The sequence below is a fragment of the Mobula hypostoma genome, chromosome 6 (assembly GCF_963921235.1).
Source record: "Mobula hypostoma chromosome 6, sMobHyp1.1, whole genome shotgun sequence".
In the NCBI taxonomy this organism is placed as follows: domain Eukaryota; kingdom Metazoa; phylum Chordata; class Chondrichthyes; order Myliobatiformes; family Myliobatidae; genus Mobula; species Mobula hypostoma.
Window position 1 is genome coordinate 17,949,282 of NC_086102.1, and position 22,988 is coordinate 17,972,269.

Consider the following 22,988-nt stretch of genomic DNA (forward strand, 5'->3'; position numbering starts at 1 on the left):
AGTATTATTGAAGGTTGTAATGAAAGTAAAATGGTGAAGCTTCTTTCTACTACTGAGAGTCCAAGGACAGGAGGCCTGCTGGTGGCCTAGCCAGAGGATGGAGGCCTGTCTCTCTGTGAGCTGGGAGTGGTGAGTGGGTGGGTGGGATAGGTGCTTGTTTGTACTGCTATTGTTGTTGCTTGCGTCATTCTGCTGAACGTTGTGAGTGTGCATTGCTGATGCTGGAATATGTGGCGACACTTGCAGGCTGCCCCCTGCACATTCTTGGGTGCATAGATCGTTAACGCAAATGACGCATTTCACTGTATGTTTCAATGTACGTGTGATAAATAACTCTGCATCTGAATCTACTCTGTGAGGGGCACTTGAGCAAGGAATGTCATTGCCCCCTGGTGTCTATGCCAATAAACTAATTTGAATCTGAATCTTCTTTACAGTCTTTTTCCGATGTCTGGATCAAAATAACTTTTTCAGATCAATTTACTGGAGTATGAAAGATATGTGCTGTTATATATTGTTAATATTGTGAAACGACATTAGCAGAGCGAGGAAGAAAACTGAACCCATTTTTGGAGGTGGCTGTAGAGATTTTTCTAAAAATTAGGGAAAGAAACAAGAATTTTAATGGCAGTAGGAGGGTTGAGAGTAAAGCCATGGAAACTAATAACCATTGGCTTTTGGTGAAAAGGAGGAAAAAAATAACTATTAGACATTCTGAAAATGCTTGTGCTGAAAGAATACAGCCAAACTGATGTAAAGCCATTACCAAAACAGTGCATTCAGTAGGGAGGATAAATATTTTAAACTTAAGCACAAAGGCTTTTTGAAGTCAACAGAGAAGGCAAGTTTAAAGAATTAGCCATACAATAAGTGGAGTGCTTTAAGTGAAAACAAAGCATGGATTTACTGGGATACTAATAAAACAGCTTAAGCAAGAGCTTTAGACTTAACTAAACCAGAAAAGAATGAGAATAAGATGAAAGGAGAAGCGGTTACTGGCAGCAGCACAATAGAACCTTTCATGAAGTGAATTAGCACATACTTTCACTCCACAGTGTGAGTGCAAAGAACAGATTAATGAGGCTGCTAATGAAATAATTATATAATTAGTAATTTAATCAACTAATGAATTGCTGCTTTGACAAATGTCTATTGGTTGAAATTTGACATGGAGACATTTCATTCACTTGTAGCCCCTGGATGAAGCAAATCTTACAGATCTAAAGGCTGCTCTTAACGGTTTCCTGAAAAAAAGTGAAACCCTTAAGCTAGAGACCAAGGTAAGACTGAAGTCAGAAGTACTCAAATGGAATTTGCTATGGCTGTTTTAAGATATTGTGGATGTGGGAATGATTCCGTTAATTGGGAACTAAAGCAAATATTATATTTCCAAATATTCATTTTCCAAAAAAATTAAATGTTACAGAGAAATCTTTGTATTTCATTAAAGAAAGTAACATATTAAGTAATAGACCACTTTTCAATTTTGTAGGTAGTGTACATAAAGAGACACTGACTGGGTACAGGAAAGTCTAGACATAAGATGATTCTGATAAAGTAGAGTACATAGCCAAAATTTAACACACTTTTATTTGTTATAGGAGTGGTATGGTAGTGATTAAATTACCAGTCTGTTAATCCCAAGGCCTTGAGTAATAAACCAGTTCAGATGCCACCATGGTGTTTGGTAAATTTACATGCAATTATAATTTGCATTTATATTCATACTGGACCATAAAACTACCAAGTAGTTGTAAAAACTCAATCTTATTTACTCATGTTTTACACGAGAGGAAATCTGTGAACTATTCTGGTCTGGCCTTGTGTGTCTCCAGACCACCCATGCATTTCAGAAATATCCTCTGAAATGGCCGAGGAAGTCACACTGTTCAAGGGCAATAAAGCCGGCAATAATCTTGAGCCTTATCAACAAAGCTCAGATCCTGAAAGATAAATGGTAGACAGAACAGAATTTAGTAAATTTTGGACTCGTTCTTGTAAACCATCGCTGGACATTCTCCAAAATGCTTTCCTGAAAAGGAACAAAAAATAGAATAAGGAAACATTAACAAAGATAATTAGAGAAATCAAAAAGGAGATTTGCACTTACTTTCTTCAGTTACATTTTCCTTATGGAGTTGGCATGTAGAAATGCACTTCAACGGGTCCTAGCTACCTCTTGATGCCTGAGTTGAGCTTCCATTGGCCTAAACTGTTATTCATGTGCAAGGCTGATTTGACTATTAATACAATTCAATTATAAAAAACATCATAAATCTACAGCTCCTGCTTAATTGATGCATAGACATACAGACCTGCTACAGGAGTTATGATAAGTTAGTGTCCTTCTACACCTTTCCTATCCCAGCTTAAATTAGCTAAAGTAGTGTGTGTTGGTCACTTTGTCATTTACTGAGATGTGAACAGCAAATTTTCAACTATGTGGTTCTAGGTTTAGATTGAAATCAATGCATTCAAGAAAGCTAGATAAAATACATGCATTTGATATGAAAAGCACACTTTTTATCTTGTATGAAAAATTAACATTTTTTTTTATTCTAGACTGATCCTTCGATACTGGGTGGAATGATTGTTAGCATTGGTGACAAGTATGTTGATATGTCTACGAAAACTAAGGTTCAGAAACTCAGCAAACTAATAAATGAAGCTATCTAGGAATGCTCTGTGATCTGGATACTTTCCTATCAGATGTTTAATGTAAATCGGTTTTACTGTGTTCACAGTGATCAGTGCGTAATGAACGTTCATTGATATTAAAAGGAATTAATAAAAATCTTCCTCTGAAACAGTTGGCTACAATAATTTAATAAAGACAATAGAGAGCTTATTTTGTGGTAAATAAATAATAGTTAATCAGTTATGTAACCTGAACATGGTAGTGTGGAAGCTGATGAAGTGATTCATTAACACAAGAGATTTTGGAGATGCTGGAAATCCTGAGTAACACACACACACACACACACACAAAATGCTGGAGGAAATTCAGCAGGTCGGGCAGCATCTGTGGAAAGGAATAAAGAGTTGACATTTTGTGCCAAAACCCTTCATCAGGACTGGAAATGAAGGGGGAAGAAGCCAGAATAAGAAGGTGGGAAGGGAAGGAAAGGAGTATAAGCTAGAAGATGATAGGTGAAGCTAGATGCGAGGAAAGATAAGCGGTAGGAAGGAAAGAGTGATTCATTTCAAGGTAGGGAACCTTTTTACCTCAGCCATCCTACTGAATTATTTTTGTACCATAGATTTTGGAATATGAAATGTCTGGCTGTTAACCAATCTTTTTGGATATTAGAAACATAGAAAATAGGTGCAGGAGTAGGCCATTCGGCCCTTCGAGCCTGCACCGCCATATATTATGATCATGGCTGATCATCCAACTCAGAACCCCGCCCCAGCCTTCCCTCCATACCCCCTGACCCCCGTAGCCACAGGGGCCATATCTAACTCCCTCTTAAATATAGCCAATGAACTGGCCTCAACAGTTTCCTGTGGCAGAGAATTCCACAGATTCACCACTCTCTGTGTGAAGAAGTTTTTCCTAATCTCGGTCCTAAAAGGCTTCCCCTCTATCCTCAAACTGTGACCCCTCGTTCTGGACTTCCCCAACATCGGGAACAATCTTCCTGCATCTAGCCTGTCCAATCCCTTTAGGATCTTATACGTTTCAATCAGATCCCCCCCAATCTTCTAAATTCCAACGAGTACAAGCCCAATTCATCCAGTCTTTCTTCATATGAAAGTCCCGCCATCCCAGGAATCAATCTGGTGAACCTTCTTTGTACTCCCTCTATGGCAAAGATGTCTTTCCTCAGATTAGGGGACCAAAACTGCACACAATACTCCAGGTGTGGTCTCACCAAGGCCTTGTACAACTGCAGTAGTACGTCCCTGCTCCTGTACTCGAATCCTCTCGCTATAAATGCCAGCATACCATTCGCCTTTTTCACTGCCTGCTGTACCTGCATGCCCACTTTCAATGACTGGTGTATAATGACACCCAGGTCTCGTTGCACCTCCCCTTTTCCTAATCGGCCACCATTCAGATAATAATCTGTTTTCCTATTTTTGCCACCAAAGTGGATAACTTCACATTTATCCACATTAAATTGCATCTGCCATGAATTTGCCCACTCACCCAACCTATCCAAGTCACCATGCATCCTCTTAGCATCCTCCTCACTGCTAACACTGCCACCCAGCTTCGTGTCATCTGCAAACTTGGAGATGCTGCATTTAATTCCCTCATCCAAGTCATTAATATATATTGTAAACAACTGGGGTCCCAGCACTGAGCCTTGCGGTACCCCACTAGTCACTGCCTGCCATCCTGAAAAGGTCCCGTTTATTCCCACTCTTTGCTTCCTGTCTGCTAACCAATTCTCCACCCACACCAATACCTTACCCCCAATACCGTGTGCTTTAAGTTTGCACACTAATCTCCTGTGTGGGACCTTGTCAAAAGCCTTTTGAAAATCCAAATATACCACGTCCACTGGTTCTCCCCTATCCACTCTACTAGTTACATCCTCAAAAAATTCTATGAGATTCGTCAGACATGATTTTCCTTTCACAAATCCATGCTGACTTTGTCCGATCATTTCACTGCTTTCCAAATGTGCTGTTATCACATCCTTGATAACTGACTCCAGCAGTTTCCAGTATTATGGCCTTATGTTGTCTAAGTATATAATTATATTTTAAATTCTTGAAAAAATAGCAAGCAAAAGAGAAAGAATTTATTAACAGAAAAGTAAATAAAGAACATAAGGTAAAAGACAAAACTGGTTAAAAACCCTCTAGGAACAATTTACTAATTAATGGGAGTGTGATTGCTTAGTTTCAGCTATTTTATTTCTGGGGTTTCCGAGATTAGATTAGTGTTCAAAACATAATTCACTAACCGGGTTGTTATATAAACTTTGAGATTAATATCTTAATAGTGCCTACCCAACAACATCTTAATATTTGGGTAAATCAGTATCAGGTTTATTATCACTGACGTATGTTGTGGAGTGTTTTGTGACATCAGTATAGGGCAAGGCATAAAACAATACTGTAAGTTTCAATAAGATAATAAATAACCAGTGCAAAAGGGAAATAGTGAAGTTCATGGTCTTTCAGAAATCTGATGATTGAGGGTAAGAAGCTGTTCCTAAAAACATTGAGTATGTATCTTCAGGCTCCTGTAGCTCCCTGATGATAGTAATGAAAAGAGGGCATGTCCTGGGTGGTGAATGCCACTTTCTTGAAGCACTGCCTCTTGAAGATATTCTCGATGTTGGGGACAACTCTGCTAATGATGGAGTTGGCAGAGTCCACAATTCTTTGCAGCTTTTTTTGACCTTGTGCATTGGAGCCTCTATACCAGGCTATGATGCAACCATTCAGAACTCTCCACTCTACATCAAAATTCTCACCAAGTTCCTTTTTAGACCATAAGATATAGGAGCAGAATTAGTCCATTTGGCCCGTCGAGCCTGTTCTGCCCTTTCATCATGGCTGAACCACCTTCCCTTTCAGCCCCAGTCTCCTCCCTTCATGCCCTGACTAATCAAGAACCTGTCAACCTCTGCTGTAAATATACCCAATGACTTGACCTCCACAGCCACCTATGGCAACAAGTTGTATGGATTCACCAGTCTCTGGCTAAAGAGATTCCCCCTCATCTCCATTCTGAAAGGATGTCCCTCTATTTTGAGGCTGTGCCCTCTTGTCTTGGACTCTCCCATCATAGGAAACATCCTCTCCACATCCACTCTATTGAGGCCTTTCAACATTCGATAGGTTTCAATGAGGTCACCCCTCATTCTTCAGAATTCCAGTGAGTAGAGGCCCAGAGCCACTAAATGCTCCTCATATGACAAGCCTTTCAATCCTGGAATCATTTACATGAATCTCGTTTGAATGCTCTGTTATGTCAGCAATCCTTTCTGAGATAAGGGGCCCAGAACTGCTCACAATACTCCAAGTGAGGTCTCACCAGTGCTTTATAAAGCCTCAACATTACATCCTTGCTTTTATATTCTGGTCCTCTGGCAATGAATGTTAACATCACATTTGCCTTCCTCACCACTGACTCAGCCTTATGTATTAAGTAGATTTCTAAATTGTTGAGATATGTTTGACAGTTTGCAACAAAGTAATGAGCATTAATTTTTCTGAGAAATCTTGGTGAAGGTCATTGTTCGATGGTTACATTTACTATTAGAGAATGTATAGAATATACAACCTGAAATTCTTGTTCTTCACAGACATCCACAAAAACAGAAGCGTGCCCCAAAGAATGAGTGACAGTAGAAACGTTAGAACTTCAACCCCCCACACACACAAGCAGCAGCAAAACAATGACCCTTTCCCTGCCCCACTTCAGCAAAAAGCACCAGCACCCTCCACCCACCAAGCAAGCAATAGCAAAGCCCCCAAGAAAGACCATGATCTGCAGTACAACAAAAACTAATTGTTTACCTGACAATTCCACATACCAAATTGTTTATCACTAATTCACCTTAATATTGGCATATCTTTCCCAAGATGTTGCAGTGTGCATGTTAAAATTATTCCCACTTTACAGTTTAAAAAGGTGTTTAAGGATTTTCTTTCAATGACATTAAAGGATTATTTTCTTGTCGAGATAGTGTGTGCTTGGTTGGGAGCATCGTATATCCATATACCTGCTTACTTTGCTCTTTTGAAGTACTGGAGTTCTCTAATGTAGTTAAGTGATATAGTAATTATAGGTGATCATCGATTAGCACCAATATTGTTAGCCACTCAGCAACCAAGGTTTGAATGTTGTCCAGATCCTGCTACATGCCAATGTAAACTATTTCAGAATCCGAGGAGCTGTGAATGGAAGTAAATAAACCAATATTTGACCTTCAAGGAGGGATGAATCACTGAAGAGACAGCTGAAGATGGTTATGATAGGGTTTGACTTGAGTAATTAATGGAAACTTGTCATCAGTGCTATCAAGTGGCACCTACCAATAACAGATTAACTGACACCAGCTTGAATTTCACCAGAGGTATTCGGTTCCTTCTGGCTGTTTTCAAACAGCTGCAGAGCAGACATACAGTAAACTGAAAGTGACTCCCCTTGATACCAAGACAGTATTTGACCAAGTGTGACTTATTAGAATAGACACTCAGTGGCTACTTAATTAGATACACCTGTACACCTGCTCATTAGTGCACATATCTAATCAGACAAAACATCAGAATGGGGAAGAAATGTGATTTAAATGACTTTGACCATGGAATGATAATTGGTGCCAGATGGAGTGGTTTGAGTATCTCAGAAACTGCTGATCTCCTGGGATTTTCACACTTAACAGTCTCTATAGTTTACAGAGAATGGTACAAAAAAACAAAATTTCACCCAGTGAGTGGCAATTCTGTGGGCAAAAATGTCTTGTCAATGAGAGAGGTCAAAGAAAAATGGCCAGACTGGTTCAAGGTGACAGGAAAGCGACAATAACTCAAGTAATCACACAATACAACAGTGATGTGCAGAAGAGCATCTCTAAATGCATAACACATCGAACCTTGAAGGGGATCAGCTGCCACAGCAGAAGATCAGAAACGTACACTCAATGGCCAATTTATTAGGTACAGGAGGTACCTAATGAAATGGCCACTGAGTGTATTTTACTATAATCTTGCCTTTGGAATCGAGAAGATTCAGACTACAAGAAAATAGGGAACATCGTTAAACATGTAAATGAACTGGTTTGCCAAACAAAGTGCATTTATAGAAGTTAACAAACTAATATTTGAAATGCCCAAACAAGCTCTACTTCACAACAAGAAAAACTGAATTTAGAAAATAGTCACCAATATTTCCATGCTGTTCACTACATGAGGCATTCAATTAGATGCCAAACAAAAGATAGATTACACTGGCTGCATGTAACTAGAATTACAATTCTAATTTTATCGCAACGCATCTCAAAACAAAGGAAATATCAAAATAAGTAAAGCTGTACTCTAGCCTCCATTTTCCACCTTGATCTTCATACTAAATAGGATTACATATTCAATCCACTGGAAGAAATACTACTGCTGCTGTCTGTTCTGGTGTAAGGAGGGAGGCAAAAGCAATGGGGGAGTGCCATAGCTAATCTGAAATAGTATCACAGCTGCAGAAAGGGAGGATGTCATGGAGGGATTGTCTACTGAGTCACTGTGGGTGGAACTTAGGAAAACAGTACATGGAGCTTAGAAAAATAGAGGGCTATGGATAACCCGAGGTAATTTCTAAGGTAAGGACATGTTCGGCACAGCTTTGTGGGCTGAAGGGCCTGTATTGTGCTGTAGGTTTTCTACGTTTCTATGAATCACTCGATTGTGAGTATTCTATAGATCCCCCGTAGCAACAAGAGGCACATTTTCAAAAGGAGCAAAAATAACTGGATTGTTGTAATGGGTGACTCACCCTCCCTAATATTGATTGATAACCCCTTAGTGCAATGTTTAAATAGGGCAGAATTTGTTAGGTGTGTCCAGGAAGGATTCCTGACACAATATGAAGACGTATGCTGACTAGAGGAAAGCCATAGTGGATCTGGTGTAGGAAATGAAGCTGGTCAGGTGACAGATGACTCATTGGGTGAACATTTCAGAGATAGTGACCACAACTCCCTGACCTTACCATGGATAGGAGCAGACCTCATGGAAAAGTATTTAACTGGAAGAAGGTAAATTATGATGCTATTAGGTAGGAACTAGGTAGCATAAATTGGGAACAGAAGGCCAACACACCATATGCCTTTTTAACCACCTTATGAACTTGTGTGGCAACAATGAGAGATCTGTGGACAGGGACCCCAAGATCCTTCTGTTCCTCCATGCTGCTAAGAATCCTGTCATTAACCCTGTACTCAGCTTTCAAGTTCAACCTTCCAAAGTATATTACTTCATATTTTATTGGTTTGAACTCTATCTGCCACTTGCTAGCCCAGATCTGCATCCTGTCAATGTCCTGTTGTAACCTACAACATCTTTCTACAGTATCTATAACACTACCGACCTTCATAAGACCATAAGACATAGGAGCAGAATTAGGCCATCTGGCCTATCGAGTCTACTGCGCCATTTAATCATGGCTGATCCTTTTTCTCTCTCTTCCTCAAACCCAATTCCCGAACTTACTCGTAACCTTTGATGCCATGTCCAATCAAGAACCTATTAATCACTGTCTTAAATACACCCAACGACCTGGCCTCCACAACTACATGTGACAACAAATTCCACAAATTCACCACTCTTTGGCTAAAGAAATTTCTCCGCTTCTCTGTTTTGAAAGGCGCCTCTCTATCCTGAGGCTGTGCCCTCTTGTCCTAGACTCTCCCACTTTGGCAAACATCCTTTCCACATCTACTCTGTCTAGGCCTTTCAACATTCGAAAGGTTTCAATGAGATCCCCTCTCATTCTTCTGAATTCTAGTGAGTACAGACCCAGAGCCCTCAAACGTTCCTCGTATAATAACCTTTTCATTCCCGGAATCATCCTTGTGAACCTCCTCTGGACCTCTCCAAGGCCAGCACATCTTTTCTAAGATGAGGGGTCCAAAACTGTTCACAATACTCAAGGTGAGGCCTCATCAGTGCCTCATAAAGCCTCAGCATCACATCCCATCCTTGCACTTGTATTCTAGACCTCTTGAAATGAATGCTAACATGGCATTTGCCTTCCTCACCACCAACTCAACCTGCAAGTTAACCTTCAGGGTGTACTGCACAAGGATTCCCAAGTCCTTCTGCATCTCAGATTCCTGGATTTTCTCCCCATTTAGAAAATATTCGGCACATTTATTTCTACTACCAAAGTGCATGACCATGCATTTTCCAACATTATATTTCATTTGCCACTTTCTTCCCCAATCTCCTAATCTGTCTAAGTCCTTCTGCATCCTACCTGTTTCCTCAACGCTACCTGCCCCTCCACCAATCTTCGTATCATCTGCAAACTTGGCTACAACGCCATCTATTCCATCATCTAAATCATTTATATACAGCATAAGAAGAAGTGGTCCCAACACCGACCCCTGCGGAACACCACTGGTCTCTGGCAGCCAACCAGACAGGGGTCCTTTTATTAGCACTCCTTTCCTCTTACCAATCAGCCAATGCTCTAACCATGTTAGTAACTTTCCTGTAATACCATGGGCTCTTAACTTGGTAAGCAGCCTCATGTGTGGCACCTTGTCAAAGGCTTTCTGGAAGTCCAGATATACAACATCAGCTGCATCCCCTTTATCTATCTTACTTGTAATCTCCTCAAAGAATTCCAACAGGTTCATCAGGCAGGATTTTTCCTGAAGGAAACCACACTGACTTTGTACTAACTTGTCCTGTGTCGCTAGGTACTCCATCACCTCAACCTTAACAATTGGCTCTAACATCTTCCCAATCACTAAGGTCAGGCTAACTGGTCTATAATTTCCTTTCTGCTGCCTTCCTCCTTTCTTAAAGAGTAGAGTGACATTTGCAAATTTTCCAGTCCTCATTGATATTACCTGCTAGTTTGCTTTCATATTTCATCTTTTCCCTTCTAATTATTTTTTTAGTTGCTCTCTGTAGGTTTTTAAAAACTTCCCAATCCTCTGTCTTCCCACTAATTTTTCCTTTGTTGTATGCCCTTTCTTTTACTTTTACAATGGCTTTGACTTCCCTTGTCAGCCATGGCTGTACTATTTTACCATTTGAGTATTTCTTCATTTTTGGAATACATGTGTCCTGCACCTTTCTCATTTTTCCCAAAAACACGTGCCATTGCTGCTCTGCTGACATCCCTGGCAGCAGCTCCATCCAATTTACCTTAGCCAAATCCTCTCTCATACCACTTTAATTTCCCTCACTCCACTGAAATACTGCTACATCAGACTTTACTTTCTCCCTATCAACTTTCAAGTTGAACTCAATCATATTGTGATCTCTGGATCCTAAGGGTTCTTTTACCTTAAGCTCCCTAATTGCCTCTGGTTCATTACATAACACCCAATCCAGGAAAGCTGATCCTCTAGTAGGCTCAACAACAAACTGCTCGAAAAAGCTAACTCTTGGGCATTCAACAAACTCACTCTCTTGAGATCCATTACCAACCTGATTTTCCCAGTCAACCTGCATGTTAAAATCTCCCATGACTACCATAATGTTGCCTTTTTGACTCGCCTTTTCTATTTCCTGTTGAAACCTGTGGTCCACCTCCCAGCCACTGTTGGGAGGCCTGTATATAACTGCCATCAACATCCTTTCACCCTTGCAATTTCTTAACTCAACCCACAAGGATTCAACATCTTCCAATCCTATATCACATCTTTGTACTGATTTGATACCAGTAGAGCTACACCAGCCCCTCCGTCTACCTTCCTATCCCTCCGATATAACGTGTGACCTTGGATATTCAGCTCCCAACTACAACCATCCTTCAGCCATGATTCAGTGATGGCCACAACATCATACCTGGCAATATGTAATAGTGCAACAAGATCATCCACATAATCTCTTATACTATGCACATTTAGATACGACACCTTGAGTAGGTATTTGCTATCCTTTCTGATTCTGCATCCGTAATGATTTGATACTCAGACTGCTGGCTGCGACCAAGTCCCATCACCTGCCTGCCCTTCCTGACAGTCTGAATGCACGCAATCATTACTTTTTTACCATTGGTCCTATCCTGGGTCCCTTTATTCTGGTTCCCACCCCACTGCCAAATTAGTTTAAACCTTCCCCAACAGCTCTAACAAACCTGCCTGCAAGAATATTGATTCATGTCACTTACTGATTTAATAACCCACCTTTCTATTTCTTCATCCCAATCTTTTCAAAAAAATCACAAAGAGAAGGGGTAGTCTCTCTAGTCATGGACCTCCGGAATGCACTCCATCTACACCAGCCTTTGCCAATTCCAAATCCATGCAGCCAAGTTTCCCTGGATCCCATGCTTCATGACTCCCTGGATGACCCTACCATGGGGAACCTTGTCAACCTACTTCCTAAGATCTATACACACCACATCCATTGCTCTAACTTCATCAATTTCTTTTTCCACCTCCTTGAAAACCTTAATTAGGCTCATGAGGCACGACCTCCCCCTCACAAAGCCATACTGACTATGCTCAATCAGATCTTGCCTCTCAAAATGCACGTAAATCTTCTCCATTAATCTGCCAATCACTGATGTAAAATTTGCTGGTGTACAATTCCCAAGATTATCCCTATGACCGTTCTTGAACAATGGGACAACATTTGCCAATATATTATTGCAGAATAAGTGTTACAGTTACAGAAAAAGGGATTATTTAATTTAGCTTGCTTCAAATAGATAACAAGGCTAAGTTACTTAGTTAAAGAAAGCTTGCAGACTGTGTTGATATTATCACTTATATCATCAAATGGCTGAATGGCTGATATGTTAATACTTGGAAGATTTGTATGCTCAGAGAGTCAGCTTCATAGCACTAATTGTGGGCAACTGGGAACTTTTGTCTCCAGAAGCTTTTAAATGGTTTATGTAAGAAGGTATCTGAAAAAATATCATTTGCATTTGAAGTCACCTAAGAGGCAGAAAAATTTTATTAGTGTAGCTAGAAGTCTGGATTATTGGGAACATCAGGAAGAAAGACAGAAACTGAGTAAAGTAGAATCCATTCCTCTGTCTTCAGTTTCTGTGCTGGATGATTCAGTTGTCTGCAGCTCAATAGTATGTTTTTTAACTTACTTGAATTGTACTTGTATTTTGGGTAATTGTAAGTTGGAAGTCTTCTTTAACATAGAAATCCTCTGTGAGTTTTAAATCTCTTGAGAGTTTTGTTTAGATTTAAATGTGTATCACCAAAAATAATTGAACTGTGTTTAAACTATTTTGTTAGCTCCTCCTTGGTAGGAAGGAGGACCCACCACTCAAATAGTGGGTATTAGCAGCTAACCTCACCATAGAGAACAAACAGGGAAACGGATCCTCAATTTCCTCACTTGCAGACCTCAGTAGGTTCAACAACTCTCCTGTTGCAGCGAAGAACGGGTGAACCCAAATGCAGGACACTGACACGGAGGTAGCGTAATCAGAAGAGTGTTTACCAATGGTTGCAGGGAAGGCCAGGGAGCGAGGATTAGGCAGAGGAAAGCCGAGGAGTGAACGAGGCTTGACCGGGGATCGAAACTGGGTCGCGGCGGTGGGAGCGCGGCATTTAACCACCGAGCCAATGGAGACAGTAGACGGATGGCAGGACGAGGCAGAGCAGGGATGCAGACAAGGGGATGAGCATGGCTGGGGGAGAATGGCGGGCGGCATGCCATGCTCCTGTTAACACGGACAGACAGAGTTAACAGAGGCAAACAACAGCGCGGAAACAGAACTTAGAATGCACAATTCTAAGCGGCCGAGAGACAGAGTTAGCACACGCAAACAATGCAGAAACAGAATTTAGAATGCACAATTCTAAGCGGCCGAGAGACAGAGTTAACAAAGGCAAACAGCGCGGATGAAGGGAAGAGCAGGAGGCAGGCAAAACTTTTCTTGACACCGGGCGTTGCTGGAGCTGAACGGCAAACAGGAGACAGGCGGCAGGCAACACTTATCTTGACACAGAGCGTTAAATGGAAAGGCAAAGGGCAGACAATATTTTTCTTGACACGGAGCGGCAAGTGGAAAGGCAAATGGCAGGCAATACTTATCTCGACATGGAGAGACAGAGTTACACAGCTAAGCCTCGGTACTGAAGTAAAACTTAGAATACACCATTCTAAGTGGCCAGGAATGTGAATTACCACACTGCTGAAGCAACGGTCTGGCAATGAGTGGATGCAAAGCCAGGGTTTTTATGCTGCAGATTTAGATGAGAATCAAGGAGCCCAGGAGAACATGGGGAAAAGGGAATTAGGAGAATAAGAGGAATTAACGGTTGGGACCGTGACATCTCTTCCATGATCTCCAACAGCACAGATGCAGCACAAGGCTGTGTGCTTAACTTCCTGCTCTATTCGCTTTACATTTACGAATGTGCGACTATGTACAGCTCCAATGCCATATTTAAGTTTGCTGACGACACCACTGTCATTGGCTGAATCAAAGACAAAACAGCATATAGGAGGGAGACTGAAGATCAGGCTGAGTGTTGCCACAACGCAAACACTGTCAATGTCAGCATGAACAAGGAGCTGATTATTGACTTCAGGAGAAGGAATCGAGAGGTGCACGAGCCAGTCCTCACTGGGGGATCAGAGGTGGAGAAGGTCAGCAACTTTAAATTCCTCGGTGTTATCATTCCAGAGGACCAGTCCTGAGCCCAGCAGGTAAGTGCAATTGTGAAGAAAGCAACGCAGCATCTCTATTTCCTTAGAGGTTTGTGAAGATTTGGCATGACATTTAGAACTTTGACAAATTTCTATCGATGTAGGGTAGAGAGCATATTGACTGGCTACATTACAGCTTGGTATGGAAACACTACAAAAAGTAGTGGATATATCCCAATCTATCACTGGTAAAGCCTTCCCTATCATTGAGCACATCTACACAGTGCACTGTTCCAGGAAAGAAGAATCCATCATCAGGGACACCTCCCCCCCCCCACAACCCCTAGGTCATGCTGCCTTCAGGAAGATACAGAGCCCCCGGGACTCACACCACCAAGTTCAGGAACAGCTATTACCCGTCAACCATCAGTCCCTTGAACCAGAGGGGATAACTTAACTCATCTTCACTTGCCCCCACAACCTACGAACTCACTTACATGGACCCCGCATCTTATGTTCTCGATATTTATTTTAATGCTTATTTATTTATTATTATTATTATTATTATTATTTCTGTTTTTCTTTTGCATTTGCAGTTTGTTGCCTTTTGCACACTATTTGTCTGTCCCGTTAGGTGTGGTTTTATTTGGGTTATTGAATTTATTGAGTATGCCCACAAGAAAATGAATCTCGGCGTTGTATATGTACTTTGATAATGAACTTACTTTGAACTTTGAACTTAATTTAGAACTAGTCTTTGAAGAGTATGTAGTTACGGTATAATCTCCCTTTAGTGAGGGTACATGTGGCTATCTATATTGAATAATGTTTAAGGTCTTTCTTTAAGTTTAGAACTTTGCGTCCAGCAAACCCAGTACTATCACAGTACAGGCAGACAAAAAAGGTGCAAGGCCATAATGAGGTAGCTTGAGAGACCCACATACCGACTCACTTTCAAGGACCCTACAACTCATCCTCAATATTATTTTTTTATAAGTATTACCAGGTGCTGTCTTCTTTTGCATATTGGTTCTCAGTCTTTATTTATGTACAGTTGTTCATAAATTCTGTTCTATTTCTTTATTTTCCTGCAAGAAAATGAACGCCAAGGTAAAACTATATTTTAAAGGCATCCGTTAGTTTTGCGAGACCATGGATCTGTGCCTGGAAAGTCTTCACTCTCCAGGGCGCAGGCCTGGACAAGGTTGTATGGAAGACCAGCAGTTGCCCACGCTGCAAGTCTCCCCTCTCCATGACACCAATGTTGTCCAAGGGAAGGGCATTAGGACCCGTACAGCTTGGCACCGGTGTCGTCGCAGAGAAATGTGTGATTAAGTGCCTTGCTCAAGGACACAACACGTTGCCTCGGCTGGGGCTCGAACTCACGACCTTCAGGTCGCTAGTCCAATGCCTTAACCACATGGCCACGTGCCCACCAAAACTATATATGATAACATATACAGTACATAATTTGATTAAAAGAATTTACTTTGACTTGACTTGTGACTTTAACAGATAAAATCAATCCCAGGTGACAATTCACGAACAGCAGTGATGATCACTGGTGCTGCAGAGAATTCTGACATATCTTAATTTGATGGTACCAGATACAGAAAAATTTCTAGATTTCCAAAATTGCACCAATCATTGTCTATAGAATTCTAAACACTAACTATGCAATCACAAAATAAATATCTGCCATGAATAGACCAGAGGGTACTTGAAATGGAATCAAATGAGTTGAGTCTGAATTTTCTGTTAACATTCAGGCATTTCTCAATTGTCAGGCAATTTAGGCAGTCTTGTTTAACAAGATTGCTTAGCTGTGAAAAGTAATTTTAATTCCTTTAGCTATATTGGTATATAATGACTAAGCAAGAAAGTCTGACTTTTCCAGCAATAACATTCATAATAATATGAATGTTCAGTGGGTTACAATGACATTTTTTATAAAAGACTCAACAAATGAAATGCTTACTGAATTATTATTTTAAATAAAGTCTCAACATTTCCTTCCATGTGTTCTCAATTATAGGGTTATCAGGTTAGGGTCAGGAGTCTGTATTTAAGAGTAACACACACAAAACACTGGAGAAACTCAGCAGGTCAGGCAATGAATAAACAGTTGACGTTCTGGACTGAGGCTCTTTTTCAGGAGTGGAAAGCAAAACAACAGAATAAAAAGGTGAGGGGAGGAGAAGGAGGCTGGCTAGAAGGAGATAAGGTGATAGGTGAAGCCAAGTGAGTGGGAAAAGTAAAGGACTGGAGAAGAAAGAGTCTGATAGGAGAGAAGAGTGGACCATGGAGAAAAGGGAAGAAGGAGGGACACCAAGGGAGGTGGTAGGCAGATGAGGTGAGGAGAAAAGAGGCCACAGTGGCGATTAGAAGAAGAGGGAGAAAAAAAATTACCAGAAGAAGAAATCAATGTTCATGCTATCAGGTTGGATGCTACCTAGATGGAAAAGAAGGTGTTACTCCTTCACCATGAGAGTGACCTGATTGTGGCAAAAGAGGAGGCCTTGGAGATGGCTGAGGAGCTTACTTTCTTTGGCCTTTAATACCAAGTGGAGCATCGGCCATTGATGACCTCCTGTCTCCATCATCCTCTGAAGTAGATGGTATGTTTGGAACTCATCAAAGCTTCTGCAATCCGTTGCATCCACTGTGCAGGAGATTTACCTATAGGGCTTCACCAGAGACCTGTTGGTCGGCCCTACCCTTTTCCACCTCTCACGATGAACACAAAGGGTTGGAGTTTGAGAGCAGATGGCTGAGAAATAAAAAAAAAACATGATTTTGAAGCTGTCAATCAATTATTTTTATTTTGAATTATTTTTATTGAAAATTAAAACGTGATTGAAGGCTTCACTTCTTCAGGACTAAGAAACCTTCTGAAATAAAAATATTTGCTATTCTGGTGATTCTGAAGTACAAGTGGTCATATTGCTAATAAAGTCAGAATATTAATGGGAACCCCTTAATTTCCTCAATATTCCTAAGCTATTTCCTAAGCTATTTTGTAAAAATACGTTTAATGAACTCAGATCTTGCATTATAGAAATTTCACCACATTTCACATAGTGAAATTTCACCACATTTCACATATATGAAAGTTTTCAATGTTACAACTTATTAAAGTAAAATATTTGGCATGCATGCACTCTGATTAGCACATAGTAAAAGTGTAACGGTATTGCTTCAGAGTTTAAGGTCTTCTATCTCCAAGGTTAAAATGAACTTTTTCCTGATTCTCATGGGACTTAAAGTACAAATGTGGATTACACTGACATGAAAGCATTTGTAGCTGTTTAATAATATATATTTGTGGTATAATTGTGCAGTTTTTTGGCATTTCTGTACAAATCTAACAATTTGCTATGTCAAATTTATAATATTCACAGTACATTCAGTGGCCACCTTATTAGATACAGGAGTGATCCCATTGTGGTCTTCTGCTGCTGTAGCCCAACTACTTCAAGGGTTAATGTGCTGTGTATTCAGAGATGCTCTTTTGCTGATGTTACCATTGTAACGCATGGTTATTTGAGTTACTGTCCTTCGTGTCCACTTGAACCAGTCTGGCCATTCACCTCTGACTTCTCTCATCAACAAGTAATTTTTGCCCACAGAAATGCCAGTCACTGGATGTTTTTTTGCTTTTCGCACCCTGGCTGTTTTTCTACTAGCTCTGGAGACTGTTGTGCATGAAAATCCCAGGAGATCAGCAGTGTTTGAGATACTCAAACCACCCCATATGGCACCAACAATCATTTCATGGCCAAAGTCACTTATGTCACACATTTTCCATTTTGATCATTGGTCTGAACAACCACTTCACCTCGAGATCATATCTGCATGCTTTTATGCAATGAATTGCTGTCACATAATTGGCTGATTAGCTGTTTGCATTAAAGATGATTTATTGGTTAGAGGAACAGAAAGGAAGGTCTGTGGACGAGAACAAGGTCCCCAGATGGTTTGCTACCTCCAGGTTGCCAAGGTTAGGGACATCTCAGATCAAGTCCACAGCATTCTTAAATGGGAGACTGAGCAGCTAGAGGTCATGGTCCACATTGGTAGCAATGACATAGGTCAGAAGAGTGACCAGGTTCTGCAAAGGGAGTTCAGGGAATTAGATGCTAAGTTAAAGGGCAGGACCTCCGGCATTGTGATCTCAGTATTGCAACCTGTGTCACGTATTAGCAAAGCCAGAAATAGGAACAGTTTACAGTGTAACACATCAAAGTCATGGTGCAAACAAACATGCGGCATGCAAGAGAATTCATAGAAGCACGGTTTTCTGCAAACAATTCTGTAAACAGACATGTAGACCGTGATCCTATTTATGACCCAATGCGGGCAAAATTCCAGACCACAGCGCACAGAGTTCGCCACACAGCCTATCAGTGATGGGATCCTCTCCCTACATTCCAATTGAGTTTCCGTAATGATGGCCAATGTGCTGATTGATAAGTACTGTATACAAGGGCCAAGCATTCAGAGGACGCACCACTAATTAGCAGCACACTGATGATGTCACCTCGTATGGTGAAGAAACATTTGCAAATGAATTCCAAAATCAGAGAACAACTTAACTCAACCAGTTTAACACGTGGCTAAGGGGTTGGTGCATGAGGGAGGGCTACAGATTTTTGGAGCATTGGGCTCTTTTCCAGGGAAGGTGGAACCTGGACAGAAGGGACGGTTTGCACCTGAACTGGAGGCGGAGTAATATCCAAGTGGGAAGGTTTGCTAGTGCTGCATGGGAGGGTTTAAACTAGAGCTGCAGGGGATGGGAACCAAAGCGCCAGAACAGATAGTGGAGTTGTTATGGAGAAAGATGTTGTTAAGACTATATACAAGGTCAGGAATCGAAACATTGAGCATAGTGGGACTAATGATCTGAGCTGCGCGTATTTCTATGCAACAAGTACTGTAGAAAAGGTGGATGAGCTGAGGGCATGGATCAGCACGTGGAATCATGGTATTGTAGCTGATAGCGAGTTGCAAGAGGGGCAGGAATGGCAGCTCAGTGGTCCAGGTTTCCACTGGAAGTGGTGGCGTTACTAGTCAGGGAAAATGTCACAGCAGAGCTCAGTCAGGACAGACGAGAGAGCTCATCCAGTGAGGCTTTATGGATAGGACTGAGGGATAAGAATGGTATGACCACTTTAATGGGATTATATCATAGACCACCCAACAAACATAAGGCTGCTCTAGCAGGCAAGGTGAAAGAGAATCCTAAGGGGTTCTACAGGTATATTAAAAGCAAAAGGATAGCAGGGGAGAAAATAGGGTCTCTGGAAGATCAGAGTGGTAATATATGCATGGGGCCAAAAGAGATGAGGCAGATCGTAAATAGGTTTCTTGCATCTGTATTTACTCAGGAGATGGACACAGAGTCGATATATGTGAGGCAATGCAACAGCGAAATCATGGACCCTACACGGATGACAGAGAAGGAGGCGTTTACTGTCCTGAATTAGGGTGGATAAATCCAGGGCCTAACAATAAGTTTCCTTGGACCCTGTGGGAGGCCAGTGCAGAAATTGCAGGGGCCCTAGCAGAGATATTTAGAACTTCTTCAGAGAAAGTTGAAATGCTGGAGGATTGGAGGATAGCTAATGTTGCTCCTTTGTTTAAGAAAGGCTCTAAGAGTAAGCCAGTGGGCCTGACATTAGTATTGAGAAAATTATTGGAAGTTATGGAGTTTTTCAAGGAAGTTATGAGGAAAGATGATGATGGCAAGGCAGTAGATGTTGTCTACATAGACCTTAGCAAGGCCTTTGACAAGGTCCCACATGGGAAGCTGGTCAAGAAGGTTCATTCATTTGGCATCAAGATGAGGTAGTAAATTGGATTAGACACTGGCTTCACAGAAGAAGCCAGAGAGTAGTTGTAGATGATTGCCTCTCTGACTGGAGACCTGTGACAAGTGGTGTGCCGCAGAGATCGGTGTTGGCTCTATTGTTGTTTGTCATCTGTATCAACAATTTGGATGATAATGTGGCAGAATGGATCAGCAAATCTGTGGATAACACCAAGATTCGAGGTGTGGTTGACAGTGAGGAAGACTATCAAAGCTTGCAGCTGGGTCTGGACCAGATGGAAAAATAGGATGAAAATGGCAGATGGAACTTAATGCAGACAAATGTGAGGTATTGCATTTTGGGAGGACTAACCAGGTAGATCTTACACGATGAGCAGTAGGGCAGCGAGTAGTGTGGTTGAACAGAGAGATCTGGGAATAGAGATCCAGAATTGCTTGAAAGTGGCGTCATAGGTAGATGGGGTCATAAAGAAAGCTCTTGGCACATTGGCCTTTGTAAATCAATGCATTGAGAATATGAATTAGGATGTTATGTTGAAATTGTGTATGACATTGGCAAGGCCTAATTTGCAGTATTGTGTCCAGTTTTGGTCACCTTCATACAGGAAAAATGTAAATAAGATTGAAAGAGTGCAGGGGAAATTTACGAGGATGTTGCTGAGACTTGAGAACCTGAGTTATAGGGAAAGTTTGAATAGGTTGGACTTTATTCCCTAGAATATAGAAGATTGGGGGAAGATTTGATAGAGGTTTACAGGACTATGAGGGTCAATGATAGGATCAATGCAAGCAGGCTTTTTCCAATGAGGTTGGGTGTGACTACAACTAGAGGTCATGGGTTAAAGATGAAAGGTGAAGTATTCAAGGAGAACATGAGGGGGAGCTACTTCACTCAGAGGCCAGAGCAAGTGGTGGATGCGGGGTCAATTTCCACAATTAAGAGAAATTTGAATAAGTACATGGATGAGAGGCGTACGGGGACAATGGTCCAGGAGCAGGCTAATGGGAATGTGCAGATTAATGGCTCAGGTCAGACTAGATGTGCCAAAGGAGCCTGTTTCTATGCTGTAGTGTTCTATGACTCTGTAATGTGCAGGGGTGCCTAATAAAGTGGCCACTGAGTGTAAACTACAAATAGAAATTGCAGATGCAGCAGCATCTGTGACAAGAGAAACAACTAACATTTCAAGGCCAGAGTCCTTCACTGGAATGGTGAAAAGAAATAAAACAAATCAGCTCTAGGTAGTGGAAACGTCAGGACAGAACAAATCAGATGAGACCAGAAGTGGCAGTCAGGTAGTAATTAAAATCAGATTAAACTTCTTTGTCTGTGTAAAGTATTGCTGATGGTAGGTTTGTTAGACAGGCCCAGTAGGCCAGAAATATACAATAAAAACAAAAAAAAGATGATAAGTAGAGATGGCCATTTCTAATACAGACAGAATGAATGTTATCTGAAGTTGGAGAATTTAATACGGAATCCCAGAAGGCTGCAAAAAGCACAGAGAGAAGGTGATGTGTTGTTCCACAAGCTTATTGTCTTTTGTTATATAACGTTACAGGAATAAAGAATAAAGATCAGCTTTATTTGTCACATGTACATTGAAACATCAAAATATACAGTGAAATGCGTGTTTGCGTCAATGAGCGACATAGTCTGAGTAAGTGCTGGGGGCAGCCAACAAGTGCCGCCACACTTCTGGCACTAACATAGCATGCAGACAATTTACTAACCATAACCAGTGCGGCTTTTGGAATGTCAGAGGAAGCCAGAGCACGCAGGGGAAACAAGGAGGAACTTACAGACAGCAGCGGGAATTGAACCCAGATCGCTGGAGCTGTGAACAGATCACAAACAGAAAGGACAGAGTTAAAATCCACGATAAACTGGAAGCTCAGGGTCACTCTTGTAGTGCAGGTGCTCTGTAAAGCTTTTGTTCAATCTGCATTTGTTTTTTCCAGTGTAGGGGAGGCAAGTCTGTGCACAGTACTGGTCTTCTGCCCGGGATTATTTTGACTCCGTTTCTCTTTCCCTTCGCATAATTCTGTTGCACTGAGCCACACCCTATTTTCACAGAACAAGAAACTCAATTTAATTTTAGCCTCCAACCTGATGGCATGAGTGTCCATTCATCCTTTTGGTAAAAAAAATTTCCTTCCCCTCCCCTCTTCTTCTATTCCCAACTCTGGCCTCTTCCTCTACTCACCTGCCTATCAGCTCCCCTGGTGGCCCTCCTCCTTTCCTTTCTCCTATGGTTCACTCTCTCTCCTAACAGATTTGTTGCTCGCCAGCGTTTTACCTTCCATACCCACCTGGCTTCACCTATCACCTTCTGGCTAGCCATCCTTTCCTTCCCCCCACCTTTTTATTCTGGTGTCTTCCCCCTTCCTTTCCAGTCCTGAAGAAGGGCCTTGGCCCGAAACGTTGACTGTTTGTTCATTTCCATGGATGCAAACTGACCTGCTGAGTTCCTCCGTCATTTTGTGTGCGTTGTTCTGGATTTCCAACATCAGCACAATCTCTTGTGTTAACGATTTGTCACCAATGTTCCCTCTAATTTTTAGTAGTCAGTGTGCGGAAAAATCTTACGTCATGCAAACTTTTTTCCTGTGACAAAAGTATGTGCGCACTGAATGCACACATGGCACAGTTTATGTAGGTTTACAAACTATTTGACATAAAACTGCACAGAATAACAACAAAATAACATACATATTTAAGTCACACAGTTATTTTTTCTCTCTCCTGTCTTTGGAATTTACCTACTCTTTGTAAACTCTATCTAGACTAAGAGAACTTCCATCCAATTGATAGGTTTTGATTCTCATTAACATATCCAAATGACATTCACCTAAATGGTTTCTCAACTTGTTTTTGAGTTGATTCATTAGGCTAAAA

The 22,988-nt window shown here is 41.2% G+C and overlaps 1 protein-coding gene across 1 annotated transcript in view; it reads left to right on the forward strand.

Annotated features, from left to right (window-relative positions):
- The window catches only part of atp5po (ATP synthase peripheral stalk subunit OSCP), a 35,275-nt gene extending 32,468 nt beyond the window's left edge, over positions 1 to 2,807 (forward strand). Inside the window, exons 6-7 of the mRNA XM_063050309.1 lie at positions 1,194 to 1,280; positions 2,563 to 2,807. Coding sequence (XP_062906379.1) covers positions 1,194 to 1,280; positions 2,563 to 2,676 — 201 coding nt within the window. The 3' untranslated portion in view covers positions 2,677 to 2,807. The remainder of the gene's footprint in view (positions 1 to 1,193; positions 1,281 to 2,562) is intronic.
- Positions 2,808 to 22,988: the final 20,181 nt, after the last annotated feature.